Source organism: Portunus trituberculatus, chromosome 50 (assembly GCF_017591435.1).
Source record: "Portunus trituberculatus isolate SZX2019 chromosome 50, ASM1759143v1, whole genome shotgun sequence".
NCBI classification, from domain to species: Eukaryota; Metazoa; Arthropoda; class Malacostraca; order Decapoda; family Portunidae; genus Portunus; species Portunus trituberculatus.
In genome coordinates, this window is record NC_059304.1 from 24,459,258 (window position 1) to 24,475,053 (window position 15,796).

The 15,796-nt window shown below is 43.3% G+C and overlaps 1 protein-coding gene across 3 annotated transcripts; it reads left to right on the forward strand.

Annotated features, from left to right (window-relative positions):
• Nucleotides 1-179: 179 nt before the first annotated feature.
• Nucleotides 180-13,627, forward strand: LOC123500076 (ectoine dioxygenase-like). Of its 3 annotated transcripts, none has more exons than XM_045248718.1 (7): nt 180-331; nt 3,688-3,775; nt 4,204-4,396; nt 5,982-6,076; nt 7,450-7,627; nt 8,569-8,763; nt 12,830-13,627. In XM_045248718.1, exons 1-7 carry the CDS (start codon nt 325-327, stop codon nt 12,932-12,934), a joined length of 861 nt encoding a protein of 286 aa, XP_045104653.1. In that variant the 5' UTR covers nt 180-324; the 3' UTR covers nt 12,935-13,627. The 3 variants fall into 3 exon arrangements, with proteins under 3 accessions (XP_045104653.1, XP_045104655.1, XP_045104654.1); XM_045248719.1 differs by having other exon boundaries at nt 256-331; nt 3,707-3,775; XM_045248720.1 differs by lacking the exon at nt 3,688-3,775 and having other exon boundaries at nt 187-331.
• Nucleotides 13,628-15,796: the final 2,169 nt, after the last annotated feature.

Sequence of the window (15,796 nt, forward strand, 5' to 3'; positions counted from 1 at the left end):
CAGGAGGGACGCCACGGGAGAGGAGGAAAAGAGGGTGAGCGGGAATGACAAAGTTGGCAGGGCGGGTGATAACTTTACCGATAAGACGAGTATATCTTGGTAAGGGTTATGGAGGTTCAAGCTGTAACCCGAAACCCCGCACGTATAACTCCCCCCTCTCTCCCTCCCCCCATCCCTCTTACTATGGCCCAGCAACAAGGTAGTCATCTAGTAACAGTGCATAACGGCGATCTTCAGTATATTATGATCTCAGCGTTTCACTAACACCAGTGGTGGGTTTACTGTCCCCTTGAACAGACGCACGGGGCCTCACATCACACCGCTATGGCAGGTTGGTGGTGTATTTAGAGTATGTATAGTAAGTTCAATGTTAAATGTATGTAGTTTTTTTTTTTTCTTTTCAATGTAAGGCCGATGTCATACTACGCGGCGGCGTCGCTGCGGCGCGGTCTCATGTGATGCCGTCCCATGGCCTGTATCATGACACACTACGCGCAGTGTTTTCCTATTTAGCGCTTTTTTTTATTATATATATATATATATATATATATATATATATATATATATATATATATATATCCAAATTTAGCGCCATATGACTCATTTTAGTATGTGTTTTCTTCTCTCATCATATATATATATATATATATATATATATATATATATATATATATATATATATATATATATATATATATATATATATATATATATATATATATATATATATATATATATATATATATATATATATATATATATATATATATATATATATATATATATATATATATATATATATATATATATATATATATATATATTTTTTTTTTTTTTTTTCGAGCTACTACGTGATATCAGTACCAGAGACGCTTGATGTATTTTTCTTTCTTAATGTAGCCAAGGACAACAAAAAAAAAAGCCCACTTCAATGCTGGTTCTCTAGAAGACAGGTAGAGAGTTACCAGAATTAGGGAGCAAATGTCTTGATACCTCCCTCTTAAAAGAAGTCAAGTCCTAGGAAGACGGAAATACAGAAGCAGGTAGGGAGTTCGAGAGTTTACCAGTGAAAGGTATGAATGACTGATAGTACTGGTTAACTCTTGCATTAGGGGGTTGGACAGAAAAGGGATAAGAGGAAGAAGAAAGCCTTGTGCAGCGAGGCCGCAGGAGGAGGGGAGGCATGCAGTAAGCAAGATCAGTAGAACAGTTAGCATGAAAATAGTAATAAAAGATAGAAAGAGATGCAACATTTCGGCGGTGAGAAAGAGGCTGAAGGCAGTCAGTCAGAGGAGGGGAGATGATGAGACGAAAAGCTTTTGATTCCACCCTCTCTAATAAAACTGCGTGAGTGGAACTCCCCCCCCCCACCCAACATGCAAAGAGTACTCCATACAGGGGCAGATAAGGCCCTTGTACAGAGTTAGCAGTTGGAGGGGCGAGAAAACTGGCGGAAACGCCTCAAAACGCCTAACTTCATAGAAGTTGTTTTAACAAGAGATGAGATGAAGCATCCAGTTAAGATTATGAATAAGTGACAGACCGCGGATATCAAAAGCTTTTGATATGTCTAATGCTACAGCAAAAGTTTCACCGAAATTTCTAACAATCTAACGAGCAATGGTGATTGAATTACGTGATATTAATGATTTTATAAATGTGTAAGGCCTTATTTTAACAATAAAAGAAAATCAAAGAAATCATGACAGTTACTGGACCTGTCGGCCGCTCGTCAGATTGGTGTCCAAGATGCAGTTTTGTGTATTGCTGCCATTCCAGTCTGAAATGCTAGTTAAATTAAGTTATGTTGACGTATCTTTTCTTTGGATTCTGTTATTATTAGTAATTTCGCAGACGAGACTACATTTTTTTGGATGAACATTTTGTAAATGTTGAAATAATGACACACTTTTTCCTCACAAGGCAATTGCTGTGACGGATTGACGCATAGACAGGGTTTCAGGGATGGGTGACGCGTGACGCATATATTTCAGCATTAAATATTAAGTGAAAGGACCATTATTAGGGATACTACACAACTTTACGAAATTTAGCGCTTTTTTAGCACTTTTTAGGGGTGGTTACAGCGCCCTTTCAGATTATGAATTGGCAACTCTGACTATGCGGAGACGTCGCAGTCTGCCCCCAGCAGCCACCGTATAAAGGTTGATTATCATCATAATTTTTGTGTTGTAATTAGTGTGATTTTATTACACATATGTACATAATATATTATGTTATTTTTGCAACAAAAGAGTTTTCAATTATAGACTTTGGAGATGCAGACGCAGCGTAGATTGTGATCTTTGAATTTTGACGAATGAGTCGATGATTTTTCACACCCTTATTGTAGTGCAACCAGATTTCATTGATGGAATACTGAAAGCTTGATGCATTCTGTACAACTTTGTTCGAAAGAGAGATGGAATAAACTTTGAATATAATGAAACATCCATGTGTGGATGTAGACGATTTTTTTTTTTTTTTTTTTTTTTTTACCATTCCCAGGTGGACAAGGGCTGGATATAAAAGAATACTTTATTGCTTACTTCATGAGTCCTGGGACAGTAACTTTCCACAACAATCACATGTACTAAGCTACAATGTGTTTTTACTAAAGCACAGAACAATCACATGTACTAAGCTACACTGTGTTTTTACTAGGGCACAGAACAATCACATGTACTAAGCTACACTGTGTTTTTATTAGGGCACATAACAATTTTATGCACTAAGCTACACTGTTTTTACTAGGGCACAGAACAATCTTATGCACTAAGCTACACTGTGTTTTTACTAGGGCACAGAACAATCTCATGTACTAAGCTACACTGTTTTTACTAGGGCACAGAACAATCACATGTACTAGGCTAGCTACACTGTTTTTACTCAGGCACAGAACAGTCACATGTACTAGGCTAGCTACACTGTTTGTACAAGGGTCATATTGTTTTCTGGATAGTGATTATTGAGGTATTAGCATTTCAGTATTAAAGATGATTTTTTTTTTTAGCATAACAAGTTATTTGGGATAATACGAAGCATGTCCTAAATAGCTTTTATTATAATTTGTATTAGGTACACACGTACATGATAAATTGTTACTTTTTGTAGGAACTAACAAGGATATTTTATCAACTTTCTCGTCTCTGCTGACTCCATATCTAGCCTCTTCTCGTACATTATTTCACCAATTTCATCTCATGATTTCTCTTTACACTTTTTATCAGCATATTCTTTTGCACTTTTGCACTATTTTCCCAAAGTACTGGCCTTGCATTTATGCACTGAATAAATAAATCTACGTCAAACATCGTGTAATCACAAATGGTAGCAGAGGAAGTGTCGCAGCGGCGACATCCCATAGTGTAACACCGCCCTTACAAGTTACAACTATGTGTGCGTTTTACCCCTCACAATTGGCGCGACGCGGCATTGCGGAGCTACAACGCGGTTGCAACACTGTTCGGCGGGAACGACGCCGCCGCAGTAGTGTGGCACTCCTCATTGGTTTGTGTGCAATATCACCATTTGCGGCGTAGCATGCGACCGTGCCGCAGCGACACCACCGCATAGTGTGACAATGGATTAAGGAGTTCACTGACATCTGACTGGCTTTTCATTGCTTCCTTCACCGCCTGCCACGTTCTGCTGACCTCGCTCCGCCGCTCTATTCCCTCGCGCCAGAATCCGAGTTTTCTTACAGCGATGGGTCGTGGCGGGTGACGGAGGCGATGAAGGAAGCCTACCACGAGAATGGCTACATCATCGTCAGGTGGGTCCCTGCTATAATTACTTTACCACTGTTATTCTTTTCTTCATGACGACTACTTATACTATCATTTCTGCATCTACCGCTACCGCCGTCAAGATAATTGCTACCACAACTACTTACCACCACCATTACCACTACCGTATCCATATCACTAAAACCTCAACTCCCAACCAATCCTAACCCCTTCAGTACTGAAACACATTTTTATCTTGATTTTGGGGTATGGTTAGACGATTTTATTTACATTAGGAAGGTTCTATGGACGTCAAAAGATTAATGGCTAGTCTTTATTATTCTAATCGCAACAAAAATTTCTGAAGCTGTATAAAATCACCAAAATAGTAACCAGAATGAATATGAAAACGCATCCTGATATTGAAGAGACTAAAATAATATTCCTTAGAGCATTTTCCCTCGCCTCACGACAGGAACATGTTCAACAACGGCGAGGTGGCGAAGGTCCGCGCGGCCCTAGAAGACCCAAACGGCGTGCAACAGTTCTCCTTCAGCCGCTCAGACGGGAAGAGCCGCGATCTTCGCTTCGTGTTATGGAATCACCCGGGGCGTGATGTGACGGGCGTGATGGCCAGGACACAGAGAGTTGCGGGCACGGCAGAGGAGGTCAGAATGAGTATATGAATTTTTTTTTTTCGTTTTTCCTCTTTTCCCTTTGTTTGTCTTTTTTTTACTCTTGTGTTTTTGTTTGTTTTTTTCTTTCTTTTCGTGTATCATTCTGACTTCTTTCAATGTCTTGTCTAAAACTTGTTAATTTTCTTTCATACGATTATGTTTTGTCTGTTGTTTTCTCTCTCTCTCTCTCTCTCTCTCTCTCTCTCTCTCTCTGTAGCACCTATATTTGAAAACACTCTTTGCTTATGTAAATGAACTTCTCAGACTCCAACACTACAAACTTTCTCGATCCATAATTCTACCTCTCCTCTTCCTCCTCGTCCTCCTTTTCCTTCTCCTCTTTCTCCTCCACCTCCTCCTCGTATTCCTCCTCCTTATCCTTCTCTTTTTCCTCTTCCCTCTCCTTCTCCTCCTACTGCTATTTAACGACCCTACCTTAAGGCGGGTTCACACGTGCCAATTTGCGACTAAAATTGCAAATCGCTAGAAGTATCGACTGATCCCTTCTAGTCGGAAAACGTCACACATAGCAAAAAGAAAGTTCAGACTAGTTGGCACCTTGACGGAAAGTTAATGTAAACAAACAACAACTCGCAAATATGTCTTCCTCCAGTGACGATGTTGAAGCGGTGTTTGCTCTTCTTGGCGTACCGGATGAGTCAACAGAAAAGAAAATGCCTGTGGATACGTCCCTGGCTAAGTAGAAGGAAAGATAGGAGTGCCTACCACGCACTAATCTTAGGAAGACTATGCGATCAGATTAAATCCTGGCAAGTCTTCAATCCTCGCCAACAACATCCTGCATTGAGGGAAACACTTCTTGGAGAGTGGCAGCTATTTTGTCGAACGACGATTTGCGCAAGGAAGCAGCTGTGTTCTTCTCCCTCACCAACTCCAACATATACTCTACATCGACACCACATTTTCAAAGCTACTACGTGACGTCACAACGTAAATAAAGTCGCAAATCGACTGGACAAGACCAACATGTTGGTCTTGTTTTGCGACTGGTTTCTCCAGTCGCTAGCCATCGATATTTAGTAGGAAATTATATCGACTTGCAATTTCAGTCGTAAATTGAACGTGTGAACCCGCCTTTACCCTACTCATTGACACACACACACACACACACACACACACACACACACACACACACACACACAAGGTGCCAAACTAACTCTGACATCCTCTCCCCAGGCCATAAAAGGAGAGCGTTTTGTGGCGGACGGTCAGCCAAGAAAGATAAGGCGTTAGGTTTTCACCTTATTTCTTCCCTCATTTCTTTGCCACCTTTCCATGACGCTCCTCCTCCTCCCCCTACTGCCCTTCTCACACCGTCGGTTCCCTACCTCCTCCTCCTCCTCCACCTCCTCCGCGTGTATCTGTCTATACGCTATCCTTTTCCGTCTACGCTGTTGTTTCTCCCACTGTAGTAAATAAGATAGCAAATAAATTCATAGATTATTACGTGCGTTGTTGTTTGTCTCATCTTTATGTTCCTTTGTGTTCGATTTGCTCCTCCGCCTCCTCCTCCTCCTACTCCTGACATTCTTCCTCTTCCTCCTCCTCCTGACAGCTGCTGGGCGGGGACGAGGTGTACCACTACCACACCAAACTCATCATGAAGGACGCCAAAACTGGAGGGAACTTCTTGTGGCACCAAGACTACGGGTGAGAGAGAGAGAGAGAGAGAGAGAGAGAGAGAGAGAGAGAGAGAGAGAGAGAGAGAGAGGAAAATTGTAGGTATTAAAAGAGCAATGAAAACAGAAAGGAATGGCCGCTGACAGAACGCCGATACATAGCCTCTTCCACCGCCGCTACCACCACCACCACCACCACCACCATGCTTATTTTACGTAATGCTGTGGTCACTCTGCGCCACTTTACCACTTAGCCTACCACTCTGTTGGCCCATTATAGAAACAACAACAGCAGCAACAACACTTACTCCAACAACGCCAACACCACCTGTAACATTAAAAACTCACACCCACATCAATTACAATGACAAAAAGAAGAAAAAGAACAACAACAACAACAACAACAACAACAACATTAAGATATACACAATAATTTAGGTCTTTGTTTCAATTTCTTGCCGGGAAAGTGAAAAAGAAAAAAAAACATCACAACGAGAAAAACACTCGTCACCACCGCAACTACAACCACTACGACTACTACTACTACTACTACTACTACTACTACTACTACTACTACTACTACTACTACTACTACTACTACTACTACTAATAATAATAATGATAATAATAATACCACCGCCATCACCACCACCACCATAGTCACCTTCATCTCTTCATTATAAAGTGTTAAAGGAGACGTGAACTTGTATTACTGAACCTTTGTCCTTAATTCTCTCTCTCTCTCTCTCTCTCTCTCTCTCTCTCTCTCTCTCTCTCTCTCTCTCTCTCTCTCTCCCCTTGTGCTGGTATATGGAGGGGCAGCTGCCATTGCCTTCATTACACCATAGCTTCTTTCTACGTGTATACAAGAATGGGTGTCATTACCTTAGCCTCCCTTCACCCTCCATCTATAGGTGCCATTACCGTCACCTCCTCTCCGTCTCCATCTCCCTCTCCTCTCTTTCCCTTCCCCGCTTTTCCTCTTCTACATAGATAACGCAACAGCTTCGGATGATGTGAGGCAGTTAGTTCGTTCCGTTAATCAAGAAACTTTAGCTATAAAATCAACGGCAGCTTAATAATAAATTTACTCTCAAAAGATTAATTATACCTCGTAGCCTTTAAATTTTCTTCATATGTAATAAAAGAACAATCTCTCACAATAGTAACTGATGTCAGAGTTTTGGGTATCAATCGGTGTTCAGCCAGTCCAGTACAGTCGTGAGCATGGGAGTGAATGCTTTTGTATCGGCCCCCACTTTTGTGAATATTTCTTTTTCTTCTTGTTTGTATTCTTCTATTTTTAACGTATCTTATTTTGTCTTTCTTTCCAAATTTTTGATCATATATTGTTCTTTTTTTCAATTTCTTTCCTTCTTTCTTCCTTCCCTGCTTCTCCGACAGCTACTGGTACAAGAATGGCTGCCTGTACCCTGACCTGTTGTCGGTGTTCATCCCGATGGACGAGGCTGGGCGGCACAACGGCTGCCTTCAGGTGCTCAAGGGGTCGCACCGCCTGGGCAGGATCGACCACAGGGAAGTCGGGGAGCAGCTGGAAGCCGATCCCGAGCGAGTAGCGGAGGTGAGGCGGTAGCGGCGGTGGCGGCGGAGGTTTCGTGCGTCTTGCCTTAACGTGGACTAATGCGAGCAGTTCAGCTGTGAGAAAACACGGGATGAAACACAAGCACTTCATTTCCCTGACGTGCCGCTGCTGCTTCATCCCGTGTTTTCTTGCCGGCAAATCCCGCTCGCTCGTCTACGTTCATACGAGACGTGGATTAGGTCACCATTCTTAACACTAATCCAACCTTAAAAAGAAAAAGACTCAATGCCTAAGTTAATGGGTGGTAGGGTCGTTAATCAACTGCTAGTGAAAAAACTCCAATTAGTGTTCGTCAGGTTGAAAGAGCCGGCATGTGAATAATAAAACACTTCTTTACACCTGGAGGTGAGCTCGTCTTTTGAAGGTGTCGTGAGGCAGGGAGGGAGGGAGGGAGGTGGCAAGGGCGGGCAGGCTCGCTGCCTTAACACTCAGACCGGCGTGTGGCAAACACTGATACCGAGCTTAGCATTTCATAAAACTTCCCAGGAGAGAGTTCAAAAATTTCTTCCGGCTCAGAAGAATTACTGACACCAAGCACTATTCTTTCTCTTGCTAACACGAAGCCTGCTCACTTGTTTCTCTCTCTCTCTCTCTCTCTCTCTCTCTCTCTCTCTCTCTCTCTCTCTCTCTCTCTCTCTCTCTCTCTCTCTCTCTCTCTCTCTCTCTCTTCCAATATCCTTCCTCCTCTCCTTCCAGAACCCTTCTCTACATTTTTCTTCCCTCCTGATAACCTCCCTTCCTCCAACTCCTTCCCTCTGCCTTTCCCTCTTACTATTCTGTGTCTATCCTCTATCCTCCGCTCCTCACATTCTCCCCTTTCTCCTGTCTCCTGTCCTTCAACTTCTTTACCCGCTCCTCCTTGTCTCTGGTGTCTCTAAGCCACCACCCCTAGCCGCCACCCTATGACTTCTCTCTTCCAGGCCTCAAAGTCCCTGCAACACGTGTACGTTGAATTGAAGGCCGGAGACGCTCTCTTTTTCAATTGCAACCTCCTACACACCTCGGCCGCTAATAATTCTGACCGCCGCCGCTGGGTGTTCATCGTGGCCTTCAACAAACGCTCCAACAACCCGTACAAGGATCACCACCACCCACGCTATACGCCACTACACAAGGTCAGGATGCAAGTTGTGTTGGTTTTGTCCCCCACAGCGAAAGCCAAGCACGTATTCTTCCCTGGCTGTGACTTTTGCTCCGTTCTCTCTGTGTGTGTGTGTGTGTGTGTGTGTGTGTGTGTGTGTGTGTGTGTGTGTGGCTGCTTCTCACTTGGTTATGGGAGTCTGTATTTTCATATTATTATTGCTTAGGTACTTCCGAGGCGCTGGGAATGTCGAGTAATGTTGTTTTCGTTGCAAAAGATAAAAGCTCCTTGCTCTGCTGCTTAAGGGAGTTAGTTATTCATAGTTTTCTTTCTGAGCCAGGAATGTAAATTAACGTTGTTCTTATTGCTAAGGCTTTAGAAATTGTGTTGACATGTTTTTCTCGCGGCAGTACGACACAAAGCCCTTTATGTGTGGAGCAGCGTTATTCTTATTGCCAAAGTACTTTAGGACGGAGCGACAAAAGTCTGAATTAACGTTGTTTTTAGTGCAAAGCCAAACATATTAACGCTACTTCAAGGAATATTAAAAGCAGAATAAAATTGTTTGTGACAAGGTATTACGTATTTGTGAAGGGGAAGGAATATAGAGAACACGACTTTTTTTTTATTGGTGTGGCAGTAGCTCGGTGCACGGTGCGGCACGCATCTGGCTTTGCAGGTTTTCGTTATTTCAATTTCGTGGAGAATATGAAAAACTAGAATTGCCTTCCTCGGCAGTGTCCTTTTCTTAAATTTTTTCAATAGAGTTATATAATTCCACCAGCACCACCACCTTCTCATTCAAATTCACAAAAACTCGTGAACATGACAACCTCACGAACAGATTCAACAAAAAAAGTATAAAGTTTCACTACTGCCTTTCTCCTTCATGTGCGTCAAAGGTTTGGAATGAGACCGCCCACACATTTTACGATTTGAACGAATCATACAGTATCACTCCGCCCGTTTTCCTTCAAGCAAAGCAAAGTCTGGCTCTTTATTTTCGAAAGTTTAGGCGTCTTATCTCGACTACTTTTAAGAGGCTCTTGTGGAGGTTATCGGAGTTTTCAAGAGTGCTTTCATGGCTCAAAGTGAAAGTTTAATAGCATTTTTTACATTGATAATACAAAAATGTAGAGATGAGAGGGCAATTAATTATCTCTGTGATCTAGGTCAGTACAAAAATGGAGGAGGAAACCGTTGCATAATAGCTTTTTTTTTTTTTTTTTTTTACGGTTAGGCCTATAGCGCTTGTAGGCACACTTGAAGAGTGTATGGGAAGCGCTGTTCAGCTTCCGCCTATTAGTGCCGCAGGCAGTTCTATTTATAGTGGTACGCAAATTAGGTCCCATATCACCACCCAAGCTCATCTTGAGTGTAACCACCTAGAGCCAGGGTATCATGGTGATATGTAGGTAACTCTAAACCACTCGACAAATGGCAGTGTTTTAAGGTTGTACGTGGTGGAATTCGAACCTACGCGTGAACGTCTGCCCGATCCCACGCTCACCACCTTATCCACTACGCCACGAACAGTTTCAAAGGGATTAGATATATTGTCTCGACCACTGACCTCCCTCAGGCACGCATCACCCTGAGGATAGGATACACACACACACACACACACACACACACACACCGCGTAGTGTAGTGGTTAGCACGCTCGACTCACAATCGAGAGGGCCGGGTTTGAGTCCCGGGAGCGGCGAGGCAAATGGGCAAGTCTCTTAATGTGTGGCCCCTGTTCACCTAGCAGTAAATAGGTACGGGATGTAACTCGAGGGGTTGTGGCCTTGCTTTCCCGGTGTGTGGAGTGTGTTGTGGTCTCAGTCCTACCCGAAGATCGGTCTTTGAGCTCTGAGCTCGCTCCGTAATGGGGAAGACTGGCTGGGTGACCAGCAGACGACTGAAGTGAATTACACACACACACACACACACACACACACACACACACACACACACACACACACACACTCTGAGAGTTTCACCCCCGCCGCTGACCTACGAGGGACCCAGGCAGTAAAAAAACAACCCACGACTGCTGCAAACGTAAAAGAAGACTGTAAGGGTCCGCAAGGCAGCGACCCACGTCTCCTGCAACGTCGCCTTGCCTCCCAGAAAGCCAGAATATATCCTCCCGTGTTTCATTTTATTGGTAGCGGTCGTGCCTGGAGAACACGGCAGGCAGTCTTGGCTTGTTCTTTACTTTCTGGCAGCAATTTATGAACGTCTTTTTGGAGACATTTTGTTGTCTTTTCAGGTTCAAAGAGAAGGAGAGTGGTGGTGCTCTGATCGTGCTTCTTAAAGGGAGGCGAACGTTGGCCGCCTGGCTCGTGTGTGTGTGGATGCATGCGTCTCGAGAGAGAGAGAGAGAGAGAGAGAGAGAGAGAGAGAGAGAGAGAGAGAGAGAGAGAGAGAGAGAGAGAGAGAGAGAGAGAGAGAGAGAGAGAGAGAGAGAGAGAGAGAGAGAGAGAGAGAGAGAGAGAGAGAGAGAGAGAGAGAGAGAGAGAGAGAGAGAGAGAGAGAGAGAGAGAGAGAGAGAGAGAGAGAGAGAGAGAGAGAGAGAGAGAGAGAGAGAGAGAGAGAGAGAGAGAGAGAGAGAGAGAGAGAGAGAGAGAGAGAGAGAGAGAGAGAGAGAGAGAGAGAGAGAGAGAGAGAGAGAGAGAGAGAGAGAGAGAGAGAGAGAGAGAGAGAGAGAGAGAGAGAGAGAGAGAGAGAGAGAGAATAAAAATAATTTATTGCCATATTCCATTATTACAATGGTTTTTCTCACATGTATATAATAAATTCAGCGATCGGGCTACAAAAGAATAATGAGTCGAGTTCACATGAGTGGTAAAGTTTACACATAAGAAGTGAAACAAATACAAGATTAAAACTTGAAGTATTAAAAACTCAAAGAAAGAGATTAAAAACAATAAATTAAAATTCTAAAGCAATAAATTTACGGGAAGGACATAAAAACTAATAAGTAAAACTCTAAAATAAAAAATAAGTATAAGCAAGAAGATAAACAGATATTAGAATGCAAGAGGAAGATGATGGTGCAGCATGTGATCCCTGAGGCTTCTTCTAAATGTGTGGACATTTGTTATATCTTTAACTTCTTGAGGCAAGGCGTTCCATATTCGTGGCCCTTTGATAAAAATTGATTTCTGGCCGTAGTCAGTGTTAGCTCTTGGTGTGTAGAAATTATTTTGTTGCCTCGTGTTTCTCTGATTAATTTGGTTCACCGTAGGGATGTTGAATAACCAGTTAGGATATCTATGTGATACTATGTTGTGCATGAATATACAATGTTCATATTGAATTGTTTTGGTTATGTTTAGCCATTTTAGTTCCTCTAGGATAGGGAAGCATGATCGCACCGTGATCTTCCTCCCACAGCCACTTTAGCAGAGAAGTTATACAATTTCTGGACTCTTTTTAGCTGTGACTTATTTGTAGTACCCATATCAATTCAAAAGACTGAGAACAAGTGTTTGAATAACAATCTTTCTGGCCTTACTACTGAAAAACTCTTTTATTCTATTGATGAACATCAAAACGCCAAAGGCTTTCTTAGTCATTTCTGTTATGTGTGTGTCGAACAGCATGTGTTTATCAAAGAAGACACCCAAGTTCTTTAAGGAGTCAGATGGTTTTATGGTTGTGTCACCAGCGTGTATTATAGTGTCACTAGGCATTCTAGAAAGTAAAGTTCTGCTGCCAATGAACATACACTGAGTTTTATTCATGTGTAGTAGTAAAGAGAGAGAGAGAGAGAGAGAGAGAGAGAGAGAGAGAGAGAGAGAGAGAGAGAGAGAGAGAGAGAGAGAGAGAGAGAGAGAGAGAGAGAGAGAGAGAGAGAGAGAGAGAGAGAGAGAGAGAGAGAGAGAGAGAGAGAGAGAGAGAGAGAGAGAGAGAGAGAGAGAGAGAGAGAGAGAGAGAGAGAGAGAGAGATTCACAATACGTAATCGTTAAATAATAGGAAAAGTTCACTATGACCATTAAATAAATGTGCTGTGTGTGTGTGTGTGTGTGTGTGTGTGTGTGTGTGTGTGTGTGTGTGTGTGTGTGTACCTAGTGACCCTGTTTGTATGTCTGTGTGTGTGCTACAGGTGCCTGACGCCGCCCTGATGGAGTGCCGCGAGGTGGACGACCTGGCGGACAAATGGTTCATGAGAAACGACGAGGATCACTCCGTGCCGAGGAACCTCCACTGATGTCCTGCCACCTCCCTCCAACTCCACCTCTACTTCCTTCCCACCACCTGCACCACCTCCTCTTATTTTCTTCCATCATTTCCTCTTCCACTGATAACCCGCCCCCTCCTCCTCCTCCTCCTCCTCCTCCTCCTCCTCCTCCTCCTCCTCCTCCTCCTCCTCCTCCTCCTCCTCCTCCTCCTACTCCTATTCCTCCGGCCAACTGCACCTCCTCCTTTAATTTTTTCCGCCAGTTCTTCTTCTTCCATTCCTCATCCTCCTCTTACATCCAAACCACTGTGCCTCCTATTCTCCCTTTTATATTCTTCCACTAATACTTGTTCCTCCCTCTTCCACACACATCATCATATCAGTATTTCCTCTTATCGTTGCAGTCTTCCCTCTTCCACTAATACCCCGTCAACTGAATTTCCTCTTCCTCTTCCATATACATTCCTCCTCCTCCTCCTCCTCCTCCTCCTCCTCCTCTTCCACCTAAATTCCTTTACTAATAGTTCTTCACTTTTTATTTTTCTCCACCGTTGTCCCTCCACTTGTAATTTCTGTGAATACTCCTCAACAAAAGCCTCCTCCTTCACTAATATATCTCCAGCATTTTTTTTCTTTTTGAATACTCCCTACATAGTACTTCTTCCTCTTTCCTCCTCCTCCTCCTCCTCCTCCTCCTCCTCCTCCTCTTTACTTCATATTAAACATTTGTTTCCTCTTCCTTAAACTTTTTTTTTGTTACTCTATCTCTTCTTTTATCTATCCTCCTCTTGTTTTCCATCCCTCTCTCCCTCCTTCCCTATACCTCCCGCTATTCTTCCCACTTCCTCCTCCTCCTCCTCCTCCTCCTCCTCCTCTTCTTCAAGTAGGCGGGAAGCTAATCAGATCTTCCTAATTCACTTCCAATACAATAGGAACAAACTTTATGATTAAATATCCTTGTCTTTGCTTTGCTCCGATTTTTATTATCATGTTACTTTTTTTTTCTTTTTCTTTATACCATGTGTGCTTTTCACAGGATTTTATGGGCTAAAGGGGATACTTTCTGGGTACCCCCTATCTCAAAGCCCACCCGCTAGGAAACCGTTGCCCCGAGTGAGGAAGCCCAGCCTACACTCGGACCTTTAATGGAACTAGTGGGAGAGAGAAGCTAAGAAGACAGGAATGGAGAAGAAGAGGTAGAATAGATAATGTATGAGGAAATGTAGAGAAAGAGGAAATGGCGAGAGACAAGAAGGACAAGATGAAAAGAAGGTTACTGGAATGATTAAGAGAGATAGAAGAAAGAAAGAAAAGAAAGGCATGAAAGAATGAGAAATTACAGAGGAGGAAAATGAATGAGAGAGAGAGAGAGAGAGAGAGAGAGAGAGAGAGAGAGAGAGAGAGAGAGAGAGAGAGAGAGAGAGAGAGAGAGAGAGAGAGAGAGAGAGAGATGAGAGAGAGACAGACAGACAGACAGACAGACAGATGGTAAGAGAAGACAATTATACATAGATAAAAGGGGAAAGAAGAAAAAAGATGACAAGAAAATATAAAAAAGGGTGACTGAGAAAGAGGAAGGAGGAGTGTAGAAGTAGACGATGGAATAAAATGGAGAAAATAAGAATAGCTGTGATGATAAAAGGGAGAGAAGTGAAAAGTGATGATGAATAAGAGGAAAAGATAAAAGAGGCAAGAAATTAAAAGTAGGTAAAAGAAAAAGGAAAATTAGAGGGAAAATGTAATGATGCAGGGAAATGTGTGTAAATTGTATGTTACGTTCACCGGTTAAACGGGTAAGATTGGCATCGGGGAGCCGGTGAACAATAACAATAAAAAAAACACTGCAGGTTCAACTGGTGAGGATATGCAAAGGGGGCACTTAAAAAGCTATTTAATAACCCAATAATGAAACTGACACACATAGATATAACATGAAACACATGAAACTGACATACACATATACATATAACACATAAATAAATACAACAATAAAGAACCCAACTTAATACCTAACAATAATACTAATCCTATATGGAGGCAATGTGGAAAACACGGACGAGGGAAGTGATACTTATGAGGTGTCGCAGTGGTGAAGTGCTGGGTGATGGTTGATCCCACGGTAGTCCAAGAGGCGTTGTGTTCACTGGTTGAGGCCTAGACCTCGACTGACTTCCAGAAAGCCAAGAGCTTGCTTAACACTTCCGCTTGAGTCGAATGGGGCCGCGTGAATCCAACTTCGGGACAGTAGCGGGGCTTCATGAGACGGTGACGTGGAGGGTTCATGAGACGGTGGCGTGGAAGGTTCATGAGACGGTGACGTGGAAGGGGAGGTGGAGAGGTGGCGAACGAGGTAACAAGCGGAGGAGGTGATGGTAGTGGAGTATGTTACGGGCGGGCCGTAACATTTCCTCCCCCCTAAGACCTCCGTAATGGGCTCATGAAGGAGGTGAGACGGGAGATCTTGATAAGGCGTCGGCGATGATGTTGTCCACCCCCTTGATATGGTGGACTTCCAAGTTGAAGGGTTGAGTTAACAAGGCCCACCTAAGAATGCGTTGGTTTCGGTTCTTCATGGCGTGAAGGAAGGCCAGAGGGTTGTGATCGGTGAAGACCTTCGTAGTTTGAGGACCAGGATGAAGGTAGCACTCAAAACGTTGGAGCGCCAGGACGAGTGCCAGAGCCTCCTTCTCGATGGTGGAGTAGTTGAGTTGGTGTTTCTTCAGCTTGGCGGAGTGATAGGCGATGGGATGGAGGATGCCGCTTGTGGGGTCCGCTTGTAGGAGGACAGCACCCACTCCAACTCCACTCGCGTCCACTTGTAGATGGAAGGGCGGGAGTGATCTGGCGTCCAGACCACTGGCTCCGAGGAGAGGAACGCCTTGAGATGTTGGA

Excerpts from the sequence above, each read along its gene's own strand:
- LOC123500076 (XM_045248718.1), top strand. Across the intron at positions 6,077-7,449 it reads TTGTGGCACCAAGACTACGG|CTACTGGTACAAGAATGGCT; the intron begins GTGAGAGAGAGA and ends CTTCTCCGACAG. Across the intron at positions 8,764-12,829 it reads GCTATACGCCACTACACAAG|GTGCCTGACGCCGCCCTGAT; the intron begins GTCAGGATGCAA and ends TGTGTGCTACAG.